Source organism: Strigops habroptila, chromosome 18, assembly GCF_004027225.2.
Source record: "Strigops habroptila isolate Jane chromosome 18, bStrHab1.2.pri, whole genome shotgun sequence".
Classification (NCBI taxonomy): Eukaryota; Metazoa; Chordata; class Aves; order Psittaciformes; family Psittacidae; genus Strigops; species Strigops habroptila.
Window position 1 is genome coordinate 4,118,185 of NC_044294.2, and position 22,168 is coordinate 4,140,352.

At 43.1% G+C, this 22,168-nt stretch overlaps 1 protein-coding gene across 1 annotated transcript; it reads right to left on the minus strand.

Moving 5' to 3' along the window:
* Positions 1–771: 771 nt before the first annotated feature.
* Positions 772–18,647, minus strand: RSBN1 (round spermatid basic protein 1). The gene is made up of 7 exons (XM_030473613.1): positions 18,142–18,647; positions 14,015–14,685; positions 6,931–7,068; positions 6,332–6,474; positions 5,400–5,567; positions 4,344–4,452; positions 772–3,737 (listed from the first exon to the last, which is right to left on the minus strand). The coding sequence occupies exons 1-7, from the start codon at positions 18,557–18,559 to the stop codon at positions 3,276–3,278; spliced, it is 2,109 nt and encodes a 702-aa protein (XP_030329473.1). The 5' UTR covers positions 18,560–18,647; the 3' UTR covers positions 772–3,275.
* Positions 18,648–22,168: the final 3,521 nt, after the last annotated feature.

Below are 22,168 nucleotides of genomic sequence, written 5' to 3' on the forward strand. Positions count from 1 at the left end.
TAAAGGAGAGAGGAAAGGGAAGCTAACAGATATTTCATCTTTAAACTGCATTTTGTTAGCCCCCTTCTAGCCCTGCTGAGCCACTCGCCTTTATCCCAAGTGACATTTTTCACCAACACCACTTTATCTCACAGCCTAAGCCTGAGTTCACACATCAAAGCCAATGGATCTCTACACAGGGCACTTGGTCACTCAGCAGTTGTCTCCAGCATAAAGCAGGAGGGTTTCCCACTCCCCAAACTCACACACACATGCCAGGGCAAATACTCATAAATGGAGAACTGAGGATTTACAGGATCCATGTTTACAAATTGTTCTGCATCTACCTGGGTACGACCAAGAACAACCCATGACATTCGCCAGAGTTTGATTATCTCATTACACAGGCTGTTGTATGAAATCTTAGAGAACAGCCAACTTTTTAAACACCAGAGAGATCAGAAATATTTATTTGGACCTATCCAGAGATTTGTTCTGCTTAGCAAACACTAAGTGGCTTGAACTCATTACTTCATTTCTAAACAGCTTATGAAAATCAGTATACCACAAGTCTTGTTCTGGAAAACATTTGCATCTTTCACAGAGGTATTGTTCTAATTCTGCTCTGTTGTTTTTAGTGCAGTTGAAGTGATCTTGAAACAACAGCTGTCTAGCTGTAGTAATCAGCTTCACAAGCAATCCCTCTCATACTTTACATCCAGAATTGAGGTGGAGTTTGAAATGTTGTCTTGGTTAAAGTGTACCAAAGCTGATAATGTAGTTAGGTAGTAGATTTTTATCGAGTTTCCTCCTCTCTTAAACACGCTAGAACAGCATCAGCAACAGTCAAGACATTTGCAGATATATTTCTGTATTTAAATCTGACATTAGATATTAAGTTAGTAATTAAATGGAACAGAAAGAGAGCACGATGCTATCAGTCATGTCCCTCCATCCAAAGAGGTAAGTCAGAGCATTTTCTTTTATTTCAGGCTATAGTCACAGATTTCACTAAACCTACAGTTTTGAAAGCAACATGAGCCACTCTAGTCTTCTTCCTTCATCCATTTGAAAACATGCTGTAAGAGTTTACAGAGAACTTCCAAATCGATTCCCTCTCCATTCTGTTTCAGCTCTCATTATAAGACAGACAAGTTGGTGTATGGGGGCTCTTAATCTGTTTATTCTTCCTTTAAAGTGATGTTTGCAGACTCGCTGTGGGATCTGCAGATGTGTCGGTTCCTGAGTGGTTGTATGCAGTGCTGGCTGTCAACGAATGGCCACCGAGTTGACGCACCTCTACTGACATGACCAAAGAATAGCACATGTGAGAAGTGAAATGGGCACTTGGAAGACTAGCAGACTTCATAAAAAGGAAAGAACACCCTTGGATAATATGATCTTTAAATGTGAAGGATGAACTGAAACCGCTATTGCCTGTGAGGAATTTTACTTTGCACAACCCTTAAAGCTATGAAATTCCTCTCAACATAAGAAGTGGAAAAAACCCACCAGAGAACAGACGGCTCATTTATGAACCAGTCTGGGTCATCTAGAATTTCTGCTAAGATTAAATTACACCCCTGCATGAATCACATTACTTTTTATCATAAAAGCTCTCCATTCTAACACCTTATTTACACAGATTACTAAACAAGTCACTACCACTTCAATCTGTAAATTAGTTTTAAATTGAAATATTTCCTAGTCCTCATTTTGTACCGAAGACAATACATACATACACATAAGGAGTAATACAGGTTCTAACTAATCACTGCAGTATCTTCTGATGATTATTTTTCTATCAGTTTAAAATAGTGACCTCTACACTGAGGTGCTAATATGTATATAAAAGCCTACACAAACAATATTGCACAAAGTAAGATTTATAATAGAGTAACATATTTTAGAGACCCTTATAAAGAGAAGAGTAATAATTGATATTAAAAAGATGCATCCAGAACTAACACAGCATCTTCGCTTTTGTCTAGTCTAACATAGTGTTTCAAATCTTTCCTACTCCAGTGAGGATTAGAACAAATAAAGTTATCTGGAGACAGCTTAAGTTGCACCAAAACCCAACTTGTACTCTAAACGGGGGGAGAGAGAAGGGAGGGAAGAAAGGGACAGGACTTTTCCTTCTGATGACTGGAAAGGGTGGTAGTAAATGGAGTGAGTGAAAGTCAAATACAGATTACACGTTAACACCCAGAAATATTGAAAGATCAGTTAAAAACCATTGCTAGCTGACACTCTACACATTTAGCATGTGCCACTGATTTTTCCACAGTACCTGGGCACCCACAAGCTACACATGGAAAAAGCAGTCCAATGCCACAAGACTTTTTATTGTGAAAGAGTAATACAGAACTTCCTGGCATATGGACAGCCGCGCTGTGTAAGTCAGTTACCAACTCAATGCTATTAAGTGCATCAGTACAAGGGAAAGTGTGGTTCCATTGGACACATTACGACCTGACCAAAACAAGCTGCCAAGTTGGTTAGTATTTTAAAGCCTTAAAGTGCTCAAAGATAGCAGTTTCCTCCACAAGACTACCAATAGGTTCTCTAATTTTAACACTAGTATTAATCATGTTCAGGGAAGATGTATTTTGGAAGCAAAACCCTCACACCAAACAATATAAGCAGTGCTATGAGAAGTGTTAGGTCAGTAAGTCATTGCATTTCAACAGGATCAGACACTTTCTTCAGTTAATTCTACTGTAAGAAATAAGAGATCAGTTTCTATAGCTTGTATATATAAACCCAACTCATATATAAACCAACATGTCAAGAACAGACATACCAAAAGTTTCACAAATCATCAAAAGTGCTGTGCTTTTTTTTTTTTCTCTGTTGTTGGGTTTTTTGGGTTTTTTTTTTTTAAGCAATTAAAATGAAATGGGAAAGTCACTTTGCAAGTCTTCTACAAAAACATCCCTTTCTGGTGAAGATTAGAGCTAAAGTAAAAGTAGGGAAATAACACTGACCAATGTAGTTTAATCGTTTTATGTTCCTGGAGGAATTTCATTCTGACTTTGAGGAGATATTAAATATCTCTTCACTTAAACAGAAAGAAGTGGTAGACCACTGTTACAGGTTGTACTAAGGGGTTAAAATACAACTTGAATTTTGCATAATCTGTGTAAAAAAGATATGCTTGACATTTTGGAATGTCACCTTTCTTTATAGAATTATAGGCAAGATTTCTCCAATAAAACATAAGCCAGTTATAAAACTATAACTTCACATCAAAATTTTAAAAAGTTGTTAAAAAATGTTTGCTTATATACATATCACACAGCAGAGCCTGCATGATCCTGTGGATTGTGGTGCTGACCAGACTCTATTTTAAAACCTGGAAGGGGCTGGGCCACCTGATCTGGTTGCACAAGTCCTGATACTGAAGAAAGAGAGGAGGAGAGCACCCCTGGTGTAAGCTGCATTTTTATACCTGGTTCTTCAGACTCTGTTTTTACACTCACACATTGGGGTTCACCTTCTGCCTCTGGCTTTCCAGGAACACTACTGTTCAAGCTTGAATTGCTTTCTGCATTTTGAGAAGTCTCCTCCACAGGGTGATACTGTTTAAGTCTTATGTGCCAGGCTAAGCTGCAGACTGCCGACACCGTTTTGAACTGATGAATGACATTTCTAGGGATGAAGTAGATGTCATTGTCACACAACTGAATTCTAGCATAGCGAATGCCTTCCCGTCTCATTTGGTTTAGTTTGGCTTCATCCACCCATTGAACACACTGAGAGAAGGAAAACAGTAAAGTTAGTGGTATACTCTGTTAAAACAATCCAGTATCCACCTACTTTCAACACACTTCCTGTCTAAACCAATGTTTAACAGATAAAACTTCAAACTTAAATGAGAATTGGACTTTTAAAATATAGTTTGTCTAATGTGTACATCTTAGGAGAGGACAGTGATCAGTTAAGAACATTCTACAGTTATAGCTGAAAATACCAGGTTCAACATGAGGCCTCACTGTTTTGGCTGACAGGACTGAGTTTAAATGCCTTCACATCCTGAACTTCACATCCTAAACCAACATCAGTATATCAGAAAAGGCCAAAACAGGGATACATGGCTTCTTAATCAACTACTAGTTGTTTCTATAGCAGGTATCAGGACTAACAACTTGGTGGAAAGGAAAAGCAGCTGGACTACATCATCACTGTAGGTCCCTTCCAACTGAACTATTCTGTTCTGAAACATGAGAAGGGAAATTGCCCAGGAGAGCTGTGAACTGAAGGCCACCAAGGATACAACAGTGATATGCTATGAACCTGAAAATTGTCAGAAGCTACCACCAAATGCTAAGAATGAGCTGTCACTAGGGAAGGTTCGATACCTGTGACACTGGAGGTTCATGCAGGTCCAGCTGAAGTCTCTGCACAACATCAGTGAAGTCTTCAGCATGAAAACAAACCACATCTTTGGTTATACGAGGCTGGTCACTCCTAAAAAAGATGAGAAATCCAGGAGTTTTTAAACAATTGGAGTTAGAAAATTACAGCTCCTTCCAGCAGAAAGTCATTGAACCAACAACCTACTTCAGTTTTACACTGCACACAAAGTCTCATCACTTCTCAATACACATATTACTTTGAAAAGGAGGTAATTTTTTTTTTCCCCTTCATTTTACTTCTTTCTTGATACATGCACAACAGAAGCGATGTTTTCATGGACAAATACTATACTAAAACATCTGAGAACTAGGTTGAACCTGGCAGTATCAAAGTTTTCTGTTTTGCCTCAATTCTTCCATTCTGTAATTAGACAGAACCATTCTGTCTTAAAGGAAAACATAAAGTAACCAAGTAATTCTGAAGCCAAAGCAATGAGAAGCTAGGTGTTACTCAACAGCTTTGAATCAGAATAAAGGAAGTTCTGACACCTTTTATTGGTATCAAAATCTAATGATATTGCTAATGCTGCTATCCAATTTCTACTGGAATTGCTAGAAAAAAACCGTAATGCAAATCTAGTTTCTGTGCAAGGTGAACAGGAATGTCCTGGGTACATGAAAGGAGAATGCACTGTAGCTCTGAAATGAGTGACATTGAGGTCTTCTATCGCTATTAAGGAAGTTAGCATTAATATACCTATTCAGAAAAAGAACAATCACAGATGATGGTCCAGAAACGGTATCTTAAGGCTTATTTCATATATCACTAAAATTTTCTGCAAACTGCTCTTACAACCCTTCTACTGTCTCAAGAAGAAGGGAAAAAATAAGAGGTATATAGCTTGTGAGTTTCAAGCTCTAGACAGCACATTTCTTTTCAGGGTTTAAATCGTTTCATTGATTAGGCTTATTTTCCAATGAATTTTCTTTTTTTAAGATACAAAACCACTTTAGAATCACCCCCTCCTACAAGAACAGTTGCATTTCAGTGGCACTTACCATTCCCCAAACTGTACAGCCTTCAGAACGCCAACAGCAGCTGTACTCTGCCAGTCAAACCCTTGGCCCACATGATCAGCGTGAGCTCTTGTTCTGTCTTCAAACAGAACCTCCCGGGGCTCACTGGTCCGAGGTAGGTACTGGAGATTCTTTATTTCGTTCATTGACCTACAACATCAGAAAAAGACATACTAAAAATGTTTCAGGCTACTCCAAAATAACTATTTGTATTAAAATACTCTTAAAAGTCTTGTGTGCTGCAGGCTTCAAAATCAAAGATCAAAGCACTTCCCTCTGATTTCTTCAAGGTGCTTGTTCGACAAAAGATTGGCACAAATACAGCGAAGTACAGTTCAGGTGACAAAATCAAACTTTTAATAGATACTGAAGTTTAGTTATTTGGGAGTATGTCCTAAAATTCTGCTTGAAATTACAATTAAAACATGATTCCAATTCTTTATCTCCTAAAGTTTGTTCTACAGCACACTCTCTGAGGAAGACAGCAAGTACATATGTACCCCACTATATTTTCTGAGAAGGCAGACAGTATTTCAAGTGCTTTAGCACTAACATTGTAATGCAACATGAGCAGCACAAGGATCTCTGCTCTTTTAGAGCATTTCATCTGTCCTAAATAAGTTCTTTCCACAGAAGTAAGATGAATAAAAGAAGTCTCCTGAAGGAAAATAAAAAGGGGTTTCAATCTTAAGAAAGCACTGATCTAGGATATAGTGGTGAAATAAAATAACCATCACAAGTAACATGTTTGTCTTATCCACTGAGCCAGCTGAAACAGAAATGAAACTCAGATCTGTGAATTAACCTTCTGAAGAACTAGCTACACATAAAGCATTTATGTTTTGTTCTCAAATCTAACACAGACATAACTGCAATGTTTTACCTTTAACACGGAAAGGAAAACAAAACATTACCGGCGCCGTTTGAATGGTGATTTTGGCATATCAGCTGTTGGGATCATCTGCTCTCCTGGTCTCACCCACATTATGGGACCATCATCACTTTGTGACCTGCACTGAAGTCTGAGACTAGAAAGAGTCCCCCAGGGCAAAGTCATCTAAAAGAAAACAAAAACAAAACAACCCACAAAACACACATAACACAAAACACTGGGTGAGATAGAAAAATTAAATGATGCCTTTGGTAAAACTGGTTCAAATTTGCTGTCAAAAGAATTGCACAGAAACTAATTGCACAGAAACTAAAATACATTCAAGATGTAAAATATATTCCAAGCTGACTTTATCAGACTTGGTTTTTAGGGAAGTAGATGATTATGCAGTGCCTATATATGATAAACTATTTAATTTTTTAATTATTCACACCACTGTTGCTACCTAATTCAGTGTCTTTCATTTGGACACAGGAAAGAACGTACCTTAGTAGCCCAAACAATAAGCACATCAGTAGAGAAAATACTTTATGGTTTCTAATTACTTGGAAATAGATAAAACTCAGTAATTGCTTAAGCATCCACAGAGCTCTAAACAAGACACCATAAGTTACTGCTTACTCTGAGAAATGGAGATTCTTCTAACATATCTAGGAATTCTGGGAAGTAGTCTCCAACTTCTTCATCCACTGCTCCAACAAGGCTGATCTGCCGCATTGGTCCTGCTCGGTAGGTTCCACAGCAGTACGTTCGATTGACCTGAGGGGCCAGAAACGAAAAGACAATACCACCACAGCTTTAGTTCTGTTACAAGAGGCTAAAATTGATTAACATAATACAGTAAGCCACAGCTCAGATGAATCTTGGGCTCATCCACATCTATTTCATCAGAGATGCTTTTGGGAATATGCGCAGAGCCTGTTTAGAACAGATGCCCACAGGGTATCCCAAGAGAAAAGAACTCCTGTCTAAATTTCTGTCAGGAAACACTTCTAAAGTTTGAATAATAGTGAGTTAGTATTTGACTAATTCAGGAACAATTCAGCACTTCCAAGCTGACTTTAGAAAACCTCCCACACAGTTTTATTGTGACTCAGTCTTTCAAGCAAGCTTCAAGTCTCCACTAATTTGTGCAGCTGACTCTTGCTTCCACATTTCAAACTGTGTGCTACTATGTGCATTCTTCTCTTCAGCCACATCCTAGAGGTCGTTCCTCTGTGACTGCAGTGAAAAACCTCCATGTCAATCGAGCAATGGCTGTAGTAATATTGTTCTAGTGTATACACAAAATTGGTCCAAAAATGGAGGAAATTAGAGGTCTAGGTAGAAATCCAGTGGTCACGCACAAGTTGAAAACTACCATTTGCAGTATAACCTGCTGTCACTCCTGTGCCCAGAAACACTGTGATCTCACTCACAGCTTTTTGACATCCTCTGCAGCACAAACTGTCCCACTTTCCCAGGTCACCTGGAAACTTTTCTTGCCCATTTCCTCTTCGCAGAAGAGAACCACTGGCACCAGTCCAGTGTTCTCTAGTACCCTCCTATGGACTTCAGCTATAACACACCATACAGCCAGAGCAGGTTGTGTGTAGATACAGCAGCTATTCAATCTTAAAAGATCAGAAACCCTGCTGTAGTTAGTCTGTTTTGTATACTCGGTTGTATTTAAGCTCCAACCTTCCATCACTCTTCAACAGCCTCTCTACGTTCATCAAGCGGTTCCAGCGGTGAAAAGCTACGGCACATCTCCATGGCTAAAGTGGTGGGACGGGCACGAAGGACAGAGGGTTACCGGTAAATTTGCAATTTTATAGTCATGTTCAGAAGTGCGATACCTTTCTTTTATAACTCATTTATAGATACATTTACAAAGCAGCTTAGTTTTAAGGTGTTTAGTTTTAAGTTCTGCAGTTTAGCTAACAAACCAGATGTAGTTGAACTACTCCATGAAGCTGTTAAAGGTAAATTAGGAGAGACTAATAAGGCAAGAGTTACAGTTACTGTTGCAGTATCTTCCTCTAGCAGCAACCATAGATATTTAGCTACTTAATTATAGGAGTTCAGCTCACTCCTGTTTCGAGAGTTCTCCTTTCTTTAGCTTTGTATATACAAAGTTGGCAGTTCTGCATTGACTGCACACACATTTTAATTAAAAGCTAAGAAGGAGCCAAAGATGACTTCACATACAGCTTTATTCCTCAGCTGTAAGCCAACTACTGCACTGCATCACCTCTGCCTTCATGTGCTGAAGTTTACATCCCAAGTCACTCTCAGAACTGCACTGGGCAGCTCAAGCACTCTACAAGTCCATCATGACCAGCAGCAGCTGGATGAACCCATACAGACTTTCTGGGTTTGACCATACAGATTTATGAGCCAAGCACTTCCTTCAGGGGCTGTTAATTCTTTTTGGCTTTTGCCCTAGGAGAAAGTTTGCAAATCCTATTAGAACGTTACTGGTGAAGGGTCATATCTAACATCAGTAAAGTGGAATGATTTTTACCGTGAGAGTGGTGAGGCACTGGCAAAGGATGACCAAAGTGGTAAATGTTCCATTCTTGGCAGTGTTCAAGGCCGGGCTGGACAGAGCCTTGGGCAACATGGCAGGGGGTTGGAACTGGATGATCTTAAGATCCTTTCCAACCCAAACTATTCTGTGATTTAACTGGCTAGCCAGAATGCAATCCAGAACACTGGAAAACTGCATTAATTTGGAAATTAATGGAAAACTACAGCATTAATCTATGCACCTATGGGAAAATTAAGGCCTGAAATACTGTGGTCCTTAAGCCAGTTCAGTTTAACTACCTGGTACTATGAAAGTAAGCAGAGATAGACTACTTCCAGATGCAACTTGTTTCCTTGAAGCCACCTCTTGAGAGGCACTAGTATTTCACAGGTGTCTGTCACAAGTTAAATTATTATAACACCATACAGAGGTTTTCTTTCTAATTTTTTTCACAGGGAATAAAAACTAGAAGCTTTAGCATTATTTTAATGCACTGGAATGCAATATAAAATAAAATTCAAGAGCTATAAAAAGATTTACTAGAAGTACTTTAAGGAAAACTTGGATTTCAGTGTTTTGCTAGTTTTTATTAGAACTTCAACATATGCACTACACTTGAGAATTAAAACCAGGATATGTTTACACTGAAAATATGTTACCAACTCATGGCAATCCACAGCAGGCTGTAGTATTCATCTCAAGCACCTCAATCACAGGAGAAATAGTCTACTAGATTAGATGCTGTAAATATTTCTTCACATGTAGTTTCTCTCTCATCCTTAATTCCTCCAGCACAGCACAAATACTAACATCATTAGTTAGGTTAGTGGTCTCAAGAATAAGGAGTATGCCAAGACTTTGTGTGTAATAACAAGCATTTCCGTGCCAAGAACATGCATCTACTCATGGGACACTAAACCGCCCAACCATAAAAGAAGAGCAAGTAACCTGCTTGCTGCACATTCTTACAAGCTACTTTAACATGTCATTTGCAGAGTGCTCCCACAGCTATATTTATTTGACAGCCATCTTCATGCACCCCTGGTTTCACAGAAGATAGGTGAGACTATGAAAAACCTGAAGTCACTTTGTTCTATCCACTAAGACCTTTCTCAAAGTTTTAGGTAATTTTTTTTTTTTTTTTGTTGTTTTTTTGTTTAAAGTTCAATTCCTGTTTAGGAGCTGGCTCATTCCAGTTCTTATGGCTGTCAGAAGCTGTTAACTTATTACTACAACACGTACATTGCTCTCATCTGTTCACTACGCTTCTTAAAAATATTAATGGATCATATGAGTACTAACTGCCACTATCTACAGATCAGATCATACAGATCTTTCCTGTTGTAAAAGGACCATCAGGCTGGTGAGACCACTCAGGTGTCTTGTGCCCTTTCAAAATGCCAGACAGCTCTCACTACCCTGTGTACCCCCTGCTCCATACAGGATCACACTAAAAGTTATAGGCATATTCGAAATTAGTTCTTCAGTGTTCATGGAGACATTTTATAGCAGCTGAATGATGTATCTATCAGTGTTTCACACACAAGAGCGAGAACACAAGCAGACAGCATCAGTGATTCCCATAGAAGTTACAGAGCTCGTATTTGCACATTACTGAGATAATTCAGACCCTGCCTCATGAAGGGGCAAGCAAGCAGTACCCTTGTACAACATTACTTTCCCTACCTCTGTAGGGAAAGACGACACACAGATAAGGCATAAACTTGAGACAAAAGAGGTTAAGTTTCGGAAGGTGCTCTCTTGTTTCAAGAAAAGCATGAATCAGTTGACACTGACAATATTTTAGTATGTCAAGTTATAAAACCAACCACACAAACACTTAGCTAAAAGGAAGAAAGCCAGAACACAAGGCAGAAATGAAGGAGGACAGAGTGACATGCCATTACAGCAAGGGTTATGTTTGACTAAAACGTGTCAAATATTTCAGTCAGACCACTGGGCATTATTATACGGCTTAAGCAATAAACTAAGTTAAGTTCACAGTGCAGAGGCACAATTTCTCCATTTCATACTTTGATAGCTTCTGCTAAAGAAACTGTCCTTCCAGAATAAGAGATCTTTTTCCAGGAGTAAGTTAAGATGGGGCACAAAACCAAACTGTGATACTGTTCATTAACCAAAGCTGCAAGGAATATTGTAAATTTTTCTGACAGTATGATACAGGAGTAGGAAAGCCTACCCTATTATCACCTGTTAGCTGCTTCTCCCACCTCCTTCCCAGAAGGAACAGCAGCTTATGTAAAACCTACTTCCCCCACCTCTTTCCTGGCCTCTTCCCAGATGTGCTCCCCCTCCTTCCCCCCTCATGACAGTTTAACTGCTCTTTGGACCATACAGAGAACTGATCAAGTCCTTTTTGGGGAAAAATAAAATAAAATAAAAAAATAAAAGGGAAAAGCAGAAGTGGTTTTTCAAGTCTAACTATATTCCAATTCACTGAGTAGACCTAAAAGCAGTTGTACTTAAACAACTGATGGGGAAATAGATATTCATTCTAGTTGCACTGCTAAGAATTTTCAAACTGAAGTATGCCCTTGAGTGAAGAAAGCTTACAAGTTACTGTTCAGTGATTTGAGTCTTGAAGGATCCTAGTGCAAGTGAATAGCTTCAAACTAAAGCTCAGCTTTAGCACTGAAGCATTAGAATGAATGAGGCAGAGTAAATGCAAGAAAGAAAATCCAGAAAGCACTGAAGCTTCATTATTTTAATATACAGAAACCACAGTTATACTACAAACATTAGAGTGCTTTTTTATAAACATTCAGTTTATATTGTCCTCACTGTCCTGATAACAACTGAATTCACCTTGCAAGAGAGTTTATTATCACTTTATTTTTATTAAATCTTCCAGATTAAAGTCCTTATTTTGAACTGGAGTCACTTCCTAATTAAATTCAGTTTGTCTGAAAAGGTACACGAACAGCTACATGTTGTACAAGCCAAAGGTCACATTAACTTTTAGTTAATTTGCAGTTTACAGATTCAATTTTGATTTCTTGATACCAAGTCTCCAGGACTAAAGACTACCAGAATCCCCCTGCCACAGTATGGTTCAGTATAGCAGACAAGTCCATGCATTCAGAAGGTTCAACCTAGAATGGAGGTGACTTAAAAAACAAGTATCTTCAATTAAAAATAGTATCACCACTACTGTGTACAATACTGTAACATGCTTAATCTGCAGAAAACTAACTATAAAGTGCTTCTGTGTTGTACCATTCTCATACAGGAAGGTCCAAAAGTGAAGCTTAGCCAATCCTGTGATTCCTCAACACCACTGCCAAGGAACAGCAGTGAAGCATCCAGACTTAAGCAGGGCATTTTAGCCTTCCCTATTAAGCTAGCTTGCAAAACTTGAGTCTTGGCAGCATGCAGACACATGACTGAATCCACTACCAATTTAAATGCATCTTTAAACTAGATACTTTACTATCATCTACATTACCTGAAGAATCCTGCTTCAGCTGTCTTAGGAGTCATAATTCTACTTCTGTTTGCTCAGTAATGAACGGCACTAACATACAGAGTGGATTAACCAGGTCATGCTGAAGCTGTGTTTAGAGAGGCATTTTAGACCAAGTGAACCTCATGTCATGACTAATCTTAATCAAGTTTAGACAGTACTTAAAATAGAATTAATTGAAATACCAGCACAGACTATAACCCAGTGAAGCCACACACTCCTCACATGTATTTACAGTATAAGCTATTCATGTTCACAAGACATTCACCAAGAAAAAGTACAATTGTTAAATATCCAGTTGGCACCATTTAGCCATTTTAGGGGATCACCACGTGTACTCAAACTAAATTAGGATGTAATCATGATTCCAAAGAACATAGATAAATCTCTTAATATAGAGGACTTTAAAACCTAACCTGTGGACAAGTGTCACGTCTGCAGAGCACAGGTGGGTACTGTGCAGAAGTGCTGCAGTCTGTACGCTCAGACTGGTTTTGGAGTACTAAGCACTCTGATGCAGCTCTGTCAATGCAAAGAATTAGTTAAACCAAGAAACAGAAGCTGTTTTCAAATCAGTGCTGCAGCAGTTATTCATTGCCAAATTCATAAGTATTAGAATTACTAATTTAATAGTATCTATGATTCAAAGTCTCCCTAAGTGACCATGCAGGAACTTTCTGTAAAGCAGTACATGTTTTTCTAATGCAAATCTTGCTGATAAGCATTTGATAAACTCTGGAGAGATCCAGATAGCCCACCCACAAACATTAGCATTTCAAAATCTGTTACTAAGAAGATCTGTTCCAATAGCACTGAAGTGCACTCTGCTACAGAGTTTCAGGTTTCTTCTTCCAACAGGTGAACCAGTAAAGGTAATTAAGGTCTTGAATCAAGACTTCAAAAGTAATCAGTAGTCTGAATCTGTTCTCAGACTACACTAAGCAGGGAAAAGTTTTATTCCACCTTAAAGTAATTTATCTCATCTGTAATGTTGTTGTATGTCCATAGATACTTTTAAGCTTGATCACAGGAGTCAAATGCAAGGGGTTTTCATACGGGAATCTTGAAATTAGCATAGTTACTACTGTTGCATCCATTTAAGCCACATGGAGATACAGTTTGAAAATTTAAGATAGTTGAAGTGCAAATCAAAGTAGTATTTAAAATGAAAGCCTTTTTTAAAGGCAATTAAAAAGATATTCTAACCAACTCTCTGAAGCTGGAAAGTTTAAGCACCCAGCAACAGCTACTGATAGAATTAAGATATTAAAACACCCTTATTTGTTGTGAATGATACACTAAAACCTGAAAAGTAATGTCATTGCAAAAAACCACCCAGATTACTGAATAGAAAAGCAGTGTTAGTATTTGCAATCTATACAACTCTTAATACAGACTTGGCTATTGTTTTGAACCATGTCAGCATTCTCCCAAGTTTAGAAGATCAGCTGAAAGTCTGCAAGAAGATCAGTGCAGATCTTTCACATTTAGCAGTGTCTGAAGTGTGATCCACCAACTAAAGCAGGCACAAGAGAGCCTTCAGCAGAAACAGGAATAAACAGCACAGTAGCAGTAGTCCCAACACCATCTTTTCTCATCTGCTTGGAAAAAAATTTTTGCCTCGCCTATTTTAGGTGATCCCTGCTCTGGATTAGAGAATAATCAGATCTAGGTGTCGTGCAGCTTTTATGCCTTTAAATAGTTCTTACCTGAGAGTGAAAATTTGAAATTGTTGTTGTTTCAATGTCCTTCTTGCCCAAAATTTCCATTTTCACTGGAGTGTTAGGAAAGTTAAAAGCAAAGTAATCCAGGAAGTCTGGTAAATAAGCAGCTGCTCCATGTACTATGGCTAAAGCATAGTAAGCTGCATTTTTATCATTTTCACTGAATGACAACGCAAGAAACTCTTCTGCAAATCTCTCCATCTCCACTGGAGACAAAAATGAGAGTTCATCCATGTAAGCGTGAAGGACCAGAGCACCACCATTGGACTGATGTTCTTCATGAATGAAGTTACTAAATTTAGTGCCAGTTTTCAAGAAGCTGCTGCGAACAGAATGCTCCTGGTGTGTCACAAATGGTGTTTGTACTCCCTGGGGTATTCGATATTCCTGCATACCCAAATTCAGTCTGCAGAGCTGCTCATCCTTCAGGTACCTGAAGGATTCCTTGTTCACTTCCAAGTTATCACACTGTCCTTGAGAAAGAGTCTCCTTGTCAATGCGGGTGAGCCCAGCACACACTGTCTGCACTTCTTTGTTGTACATCTTCAGGCGTTTCCCCCTCATATCTTCCCGGTGTTTCTTTTTCTTTTTTTTCTTTATCTTCTTCATAATAAGACTGTCAGCTCGCTGGGTTTTGCCATTTTCATCTGGAGTTTCTGGCAGCAACAATAAAGAGAAGATTAGAGTTCTGCAGTTGCAGCATGTTCACCTCTAAAGAATTAAATCCTCCCATTTGCTAAAGCTCTCTATTCCCAGGAAGTAATACCTTGACTTTTAACTTACAAGACTAATTATACAACGAAACCTGCTACACCTCTGGTTATTATGCAAAGAAAACCTTGAATTAAGGAAATCTTCCAAAACTCAAGCTTAATACTTTAGAGATATTTCATATTTTAACAGAAGTATTACAATACCTTTAAAGGGAATCCATATTCCCAACCATCTAGAATTAAGTACATTAATAACTCCTGACATTTAAGGCAGTGCCATGCAGGGGAAGAGGATAAACAAGTTAACAAGTAGCATTTAAACATTAATACTTTCATTACAGAACACTTCCCTGATTTTGGATACAAACTATAATAGAAGCAAAACCGAGTGCAAGGGAAGAGGTACAAATATTTAAAGCAGTCAGCTTTCTGGATTTAAAAAAAACAAAACAAAAAGCAAAAAAACCACAATTAAAATAGTCTTAGACTGCAGATCTTTTGTATCTGAATCATCACATCCACATCTTCAGCTATCTTTCACTAGTCTTAACTACTCGGTTAAATCAGAGCTAGAAATTAAGAGGAGGCTGGTTGGTTGGTTTGTTTTTTACGGTTAATCAACCTGTAAAAGGCTAAAGGCTAAGAGATAAAAAGTAAAGAAGTAGTTCTGTTTGGCAAAATGTAATAGTTTAACTGCTCATCTTTTAGGAATAAAACCTAATTCAAATAATATTTAGCAAATGACAATGGTAGTTAGAAATCTTGATGGTCCAGCTGTTAAAAAACTCGGTTGTCAAGACAAGTTTCTAATCTGCCTGAATCAACGAACTATTTCATGCCACAATGCACACAAACCTCCAAGAGCCATATTACCACGAGAGCTGTGGCGATCCAAACAACGCGCTGCTGAAGGCAACATCAGACTGGAAGATGCAATGGCTAAAGTTTGTTTCCTGCAGTACAGGGCTCTGTGCTAACAAAATTTCCTTTCTCTGTCTGCAAAGCTATCAAATTTGTATTTCCTCTTTATTCTCTTGCAGTACTTGAAGAAAAAAAATAAACATGTTACACTGATCTATGAGAAAGGGTGTAAGGATATATACATGCAGCTTCAAGTTATTTAGTCTACCCACAGTATTTAACTATATCATTACTAGGTTGATTTCAGAGCTCTTTAGTAAAGACAGCTGACCTTCGTAACAGCCTGGTGTAGTGAACAGAATTACTCATGAAGCAAAGAAAGAGTCGATTGCTTAATACTAACTTCATACGATTGTCTTAGGACCTGAAATACAAGTTCACACACTACTGCTGTTAAGCCTTTACAAACAGCAAATGTCCTTATTTTTATATTACAGCTAGGGAAACCAGGAAAAGAAAGGTGGTAGCACTTGTTTTGGTAGGTCAGCTGAAACAGTTCTTTGAATAAGCTTTTCTGGAAGTCTCAGAAGTTGAGGTTGCATAAGCTTACTCAATCACTAAGCTCTCAAGTATAGATACTGCTTTACTAACTGTAACAAACATACTAATCACACAGAAGATCTTTGTTCTGCTGGAGCCAGATTCCAAGTTCAAACTAAACAAGAATTTCATGGCACCACCAAGCTGTTGGAAACACTTCCCTGTAGATATTTCTAAATTAATTTTTGGTTGTTAAATGTGTCTTAAGTATTTCTAATTCTAGAAATAGTTTAAAAACCCCAGACATGCACTAGTTTTAGTTCAGAGTACCTGCCTGTTTGAAGATATCCCCTAATAGCAGGCACACAACTAGCGCTCTTTGCATTTTGGAACTTGCAGTGAAGACTGGTCTCTTTTCATGATAAAAGATATCCCAACTGTGCTGTATCCACTGAACACAGCAGAGTCCCACTAAGCAGTGAGACCAACCTCTGTATTAAGTGAAGCTAGGCAGTGATATTATGGTAATGCCTGACAGTCTTGAAGGAAAGAGTTTTAATTATTCCTTTAAATAAACGGAATGCCTCCAGTACCTCAAACACAAGGAAAGCTATAGCCAGGCCACCAAACTATGAGCATAGCAGCAGTGCCAATAACTCCACTAGTCTAAAACATTACATAACTGAACACACCAGTATTGCTATCAACCAGCAAAACCACTGGAGATGATCATTGTCACTTGTGGCCGAAGACAAGAATAGTATAGTCAAAGAAATAGGCAATTAATTAATTATACTTAGAAATAAAACCTGATAGCTAGGAAAAGAAATCCAGCCTCATCCCAAAACCCACTGCACACCTGCAGTCGAGGACTAGTGCTAAGTGTCACAACTTCCAGTGCACAGACACCTTTCCTTTGCTAATCTGGAATTCAGACGGTAGTTTTAACAGTGTTTAAACCTTCATTAAAACAAGGCCTCATTTGATTACTTGTTTAGAACTGACATACAGTGACACTCCCAGTCTACAGAGATATAGTACTCCTCTATTATCAAGCTAAAGTTTGGAGTTACAATCCAGTAGCTTTTACAGTCATTATTCAAACACAGTTGTGAAGAAGCACTAATCCAAGTGAAAAGTGTCTCCCCATAACAGGTTTGCCTGTTCTTAAGACAGCACTATCTAGAGTTTACACTACAAACCTAACTTCTGTAAGCAGTACATCTTTGGCACAATACCTTCATGTATACTCCTGCAGCACGATTCACATTAATATCTTTATTACAGCAACTTTTGTAATGGCTTTTTATTTTTGTTGCTCTCACCAAGAGGCTTTTTGCTATCACAAAATAGGTGAGCAGAACCAAAACAGTCATTCTGTACTGTGAAAAAAGGGAAAAAAATCCAGAGAAAACTTGGCCTTCATTAAAGCAATCTCAGGGTATTTAACTCAAGAAAAACACCACACAAACCACAGCACCTTCTCAGTTCTGGTGCAAGTTAACGCAGGCACCGCAGAAAGCAAGCTCTACTGTGGAAGTGCTCGCACCGTGAGCCGCGCAGAGGGCAGCCCGGGGCGGCAGCGCTGGAACCCTGCTCGCCCCGAGCCCCGCGGCTCAGCCCCCGCCACACGCTCCGGGGCTCCGCTCCGGGTCCAGCGAGACAGAGCGTTGCGCCCCGCTGCGACTGGGGACACCGGCGGGGTCGAAAGCCACGGTATGTTCACCCGTCTTTGCCCACCGCCACCAGACCACGCACACGGCTCCGAAAGCCACTTTCTCTGCGGCTCCCAGCTGGGCGGGCGAGGACGAACCGGAGCCGGCCCCCCGGCCGAGCCCGGCCGGCCACGGACCGGCGTGGGACGGCGGAGTGCGAGGCCGCCGCTGAGGGATGCGGCGGACAGGCTCTGCCGGGTACGATCCGCGCGGGCCGAGCGAGCACCCGGGTGCGCGGACGGCTTCGGTAAGCCCCGAGCCCACACCCGCTCCGCCTGCTCACCTCGCTTGCTGGGCCGCCCGGCTGCCCCGTCCGCGGGGCTGCCCCGCCTCGCCTTCTGCGGCTGCCCAGCGGCCAAACGGCCAGGCTCGGGGCCGGCGGCAGGGCGATGCCGGTGGTGGTGGTGGTGGCGGCGTTCCTCCATGGTGGCGGGCGGTGGCAAGCTGAGCGGAGAGAACGTGAAGAGCCCGGCGGCGGGCAGGCCGGGCAGGGCGGCCGGGGGCAGCGGCTCCGCCGGGCCGGGCCCCGCCAACAGCGGTTGGTTCAGCCGGGCCCGTTTAGCGCTCGTCGCCTCACCAGAGGGACCCCGCCTCCGGCGCCCGCCGCCGCGAGGCCGGCCGGGCCGGTCTCCTGAAGGGAGCTGGGGCGGCTCCTCCGCGGCTCGGGACACGGCGCGCACCGCAGCGACCTGCGCAGCCATTTCGCAGCCTCCCTCACATACATTTAAATGGGCCCGAGCGACAGGAGGCGCTTGCGCGCACGCGCCGCCGCCACCCCCCCCCCGCTCTGCTCCCCCGGGAGCTGTAGTTCGCGCCGGAGCGACGGGAAGTGTAGTGCGCGCGAGGGCGCGTGCGCGGAGAGCAGCGGGCAGCGCAGGCGCGCGGGCTGTCATGGCGGCCGCGGAGGAGGCGTCCCGTGATGCTGGGGCGTACCCGCCGGTGCCGCAACACATAAACGTTGTTTTCACGGCATTGCTCGCGCGTTAGCACAGGATCACCTGGGTTGGAAAAGAGCTTTAAGCTCATCCAGTCCAACCGTTCCCCAGCACTGCCAAGGCCACCACTAACCCATGGCACTGAGGGCCTCGGCTACACGGGGTGTGAACACTTGCAGGGACGGTGACTCCAGCACTGCCCTGGGCAGCCTGTTCCAATGCCTGAGCACCCTTTGGGGAAGGAATTGTTCCTCATCTCCATCTAAACCTCCCCTGGTGCATCTTGAGGCCATTTCCTCTTGTTACTTGGGAGAAGTGACAGACCCCACCTCACTACAACCTCTTGTCAGGTACTTTCAGAGAGCGGTAAGGTCCTCCCTGAGCCTTTTCTTCTCCAAACTAATCACTTCCAGTTGCCTCAGCCATTCCTCATGACACTTTCAGGAAGGGTGGTAGTGGCTTTGCTGTCCTGTCCATAGGGGTAAACGCTGCTCCTGGTGCCACCTCACCCCAAGCACAAGTGGGACAGAGGAGATGAGCTGGCAAGGGGAGCCGGCGCTTGGAGATAAATGTCCTGCAGGGTTACACAGTATTTCTCAGACATGATAAAATGCTTCGCCAACTCAGTGTGTGGCTGCTGAGCGCTGGGCTGCCTGCCCAAATTAAAGCTCTGTAGAACGAGGTAAAGTGGCTGCAGTTGGTCTTGTGGCCATGGTGGAGGTCAGGAGGTGTGACATGGTGGCCAGCATGGCGGGACAAGGCACTGAGGTGAGGCCTCCACCAGCACCAGGCTTGGTTGACTGCAGGATGCCACGGCTAGGTCTGCTACGACCCACAAATATTTGACACAGTGAGATAAAATCCTGTAAGCAGGGAGATAAAATCCTGTAGGAGCAGGGCCCGGACGTTCGTGCTCAATGCGACGGGCTTGGCACAGCCTCAAGTGGGCACCGTAGATGTTGCATTCAATTGGACTTTAGGTGGGAAAGCGAGGAGCGAGAGCCATGCCAGTGGCACCGTTGCAGAGCTCACTTTGTGCAGAAGAGGCCCAGCACCAGCTTTTTATTCTGGCTCTGCGGCTGTGGGAGCAGGGCCCGGACGTTCCTGCTCAATGCGACGGGCTCGGCACAGCCTCAAGTGGGCACCGTAGCTGTTGCATTCAATTGGACTTTTAGGTGGGAAAGCGAGGAGCGAGAGCAATGCCGGTGGCACCGTTGCAGAGCTCACCATGTGCAGAAGAGGCCCAGCACCAGCTTTCAGTCCTGGCTCTTCGGCTATGGGAGCAGGGCCCGGACGTTCATGCTCAATGCGACGGGCTCGGCACAGCCTCGAGTGGACACCGTAGATGTTGCTTTCAATTAGACTTTTAGGTTGGAAAGTGAGGAGCAAGAACAATATCAGTGGCACCGTTGCGGAGCTCACTGTGTGCAGAAAAGGCTCACCACCGGCTTTTTCTCCTGGCTCCTCGGCTGTGGGAGCAGGGCCTGAATGTTCATGCTCAATGCGACGGGCTCGGCACAGCCTCAAGCCTACATAGTAGAGGAAGCACTCAATTGGACTTTTAGGTGGGAAAGCGAGGAACGAGAGCAATGCCGGTGGCACCGTTGCGGAGCTCACCATGTGCAGAAGAGACCCAGCACCAGCTTTCAGTCCTGGCTCTTCGGCTGTGGGAACAGGGCCCAGATGTTTGTGCTCAATGCAACGGGCTCAGCATAGCCTCGAGCCTGCATCGTAGATGTTGCATTCAATTGGACTTTTAGGTGGGAAAGCAAGGAGCGAGAGCCATGCGTGTGTCACCGTTGCGGAGCCTACCATGTGCAGAAGAGGCCCAGCACCAGCTTTTTATTCTGGCTCTTTGGCTGTGGGAGCAGGGCCCGGACGTTCGTGCTCAATGCGACGGGCTCAGCACAGCCTTGAGTGGGCACCGAAGAGGTTGCATTCAATTGGACTTTTAGGTGGGAAAGCGAGTAGCGAGATCAATGCCGGTGGCATCCTTGCGGAGCTCACCATGTGTAGAAGAGACCCAGCACGAGCTTTCAGTCCTGGCTCTTCGGCTGTGGGAGCAGGGCCCGGACGTTCGTGCTCAATGCGAAGGGCTCGGCACAGCCTCGAGTGGGCACCGTAGATGTTGCATTCAATTGGACTTTTAGGTGGGAAAGAGAGGAGCGAGAGGAATTCCGGTGGCACCGTTGCGGAGCTCACCATGTGCAGAAGAGGCCCAGCACCAGCTTTCTGTCCTGCCTCTTCGGCTGTGGGAGCAGGGCCCAGACATTCGTTGTCAATGTGACGGGCTCAGCACAGCCTGGAGTGGTCACCGTAGATGTTGCATTCAATTGGACTTTTAGGTGAGAAAGCGAGGACCGAGAGCCATGCGGGTGGCACCGTTGCGGAGCTCACCATGTTCAGAAGAGGCCCAGCACCAGCTTTTTATTCTGGCTCTTTGGCTGTGGGAGCAGGGCCCGGACCTTCATGCTGAATGCAACCGGCCCGGCACAGCCTCGAGTGGGCATCGTAGATGTTGCATTCAATTGGACTTTTAGGTGGGAAAGCGAGGAGCGAGAGCAATGCTGGTGGCACCGTTGCGGAGCTCACCATGTTCAGAAGAGGCCCAGCACCAGCTTTCAGTCCTGGCTCTTCGGCTGTGGGAGCAGGGCCCGGACGTTCGTGCTCAATGCGACGGGCTCAGCACAGCCTCGAGCGGGCATCGTAGAGGATGCAAGCAATTGGACTTCTAGGTGGGAAAACGAGGAGTGAGAGCCATGCCGGTGGCACCGTTGCGGAGCTCACCATGTGCAGAAAAGGCTCACCACCGGCTTTCAGTCCTGGCTCTTTGGCTGTGGGAGCAGGGCCCAGATGTTCGTGCTCAATGCGAAGGGCTCGGCACAGCCTCGAGCCTGCATCGTAGAGGAAGCATTCAATTGGACTTTTAGGTGTGAAAGCGAGGAGCGAGAGCAATGCCGGTGGCACCGTTGCGGAGCTCACCATGTGCAGAGAAGGCCCAGCACCAGCTTTCAGTCCTGGCTCTTTGGCTGTGGGAGCAGGGCCCGGACATTCATGCTCAATTCGACGGGCTCGCCACAGCCTCGCGTGGGTACCGTAGGTGTTGTATTCCATTGGACTTTTAGGTGGGAAAGCGAGGAGCGAGAGCAATGCCGGTAGCACCGTTGCGGAGCTCACCACGTGTAGAAGAGGCCCAACACCCGCTTTCAGTCCTGGCTCTTCGGCTGTGGGAGCAGGGCCCAGAAGTTCGTGCTCAATGCGACGGGCTCGGCACAGCCTCGAGTGGTCACCATACATGTTGCATTCAATTGGAATTTTAGGTGGGAAAGCGAGGAGCAAGAGCAATGCCGCTGGCACCGTTGCGGAGCTCACCAT

Excerpts from the sequence above, each read along its gene's own strand:
- RSBN1 (XM_030473613.1), bottom strand. The coding sequence starts at position 18,559 with ATGGCTGCGCAGGTCGCTGCGGTGCGCGCCGTGTCCCGAGCCGCGGAG. Across the intron at positions 6,475-6,930 it reads AAGAATCTCCATTTCTCAGA|ATGACTTTGCCCTGGGGGAC; the intron begins GTAAGCAGTAAC and ends GTTTTCTTTTAG. Across the intron at positions 3,738-4,343 it reads ATGAACCTCCAGTGTCACAG|TGTGTTCAATGGGTGGATGA; the intron begins GTATCGAACCTT and ends TCCTTCTCTCAG.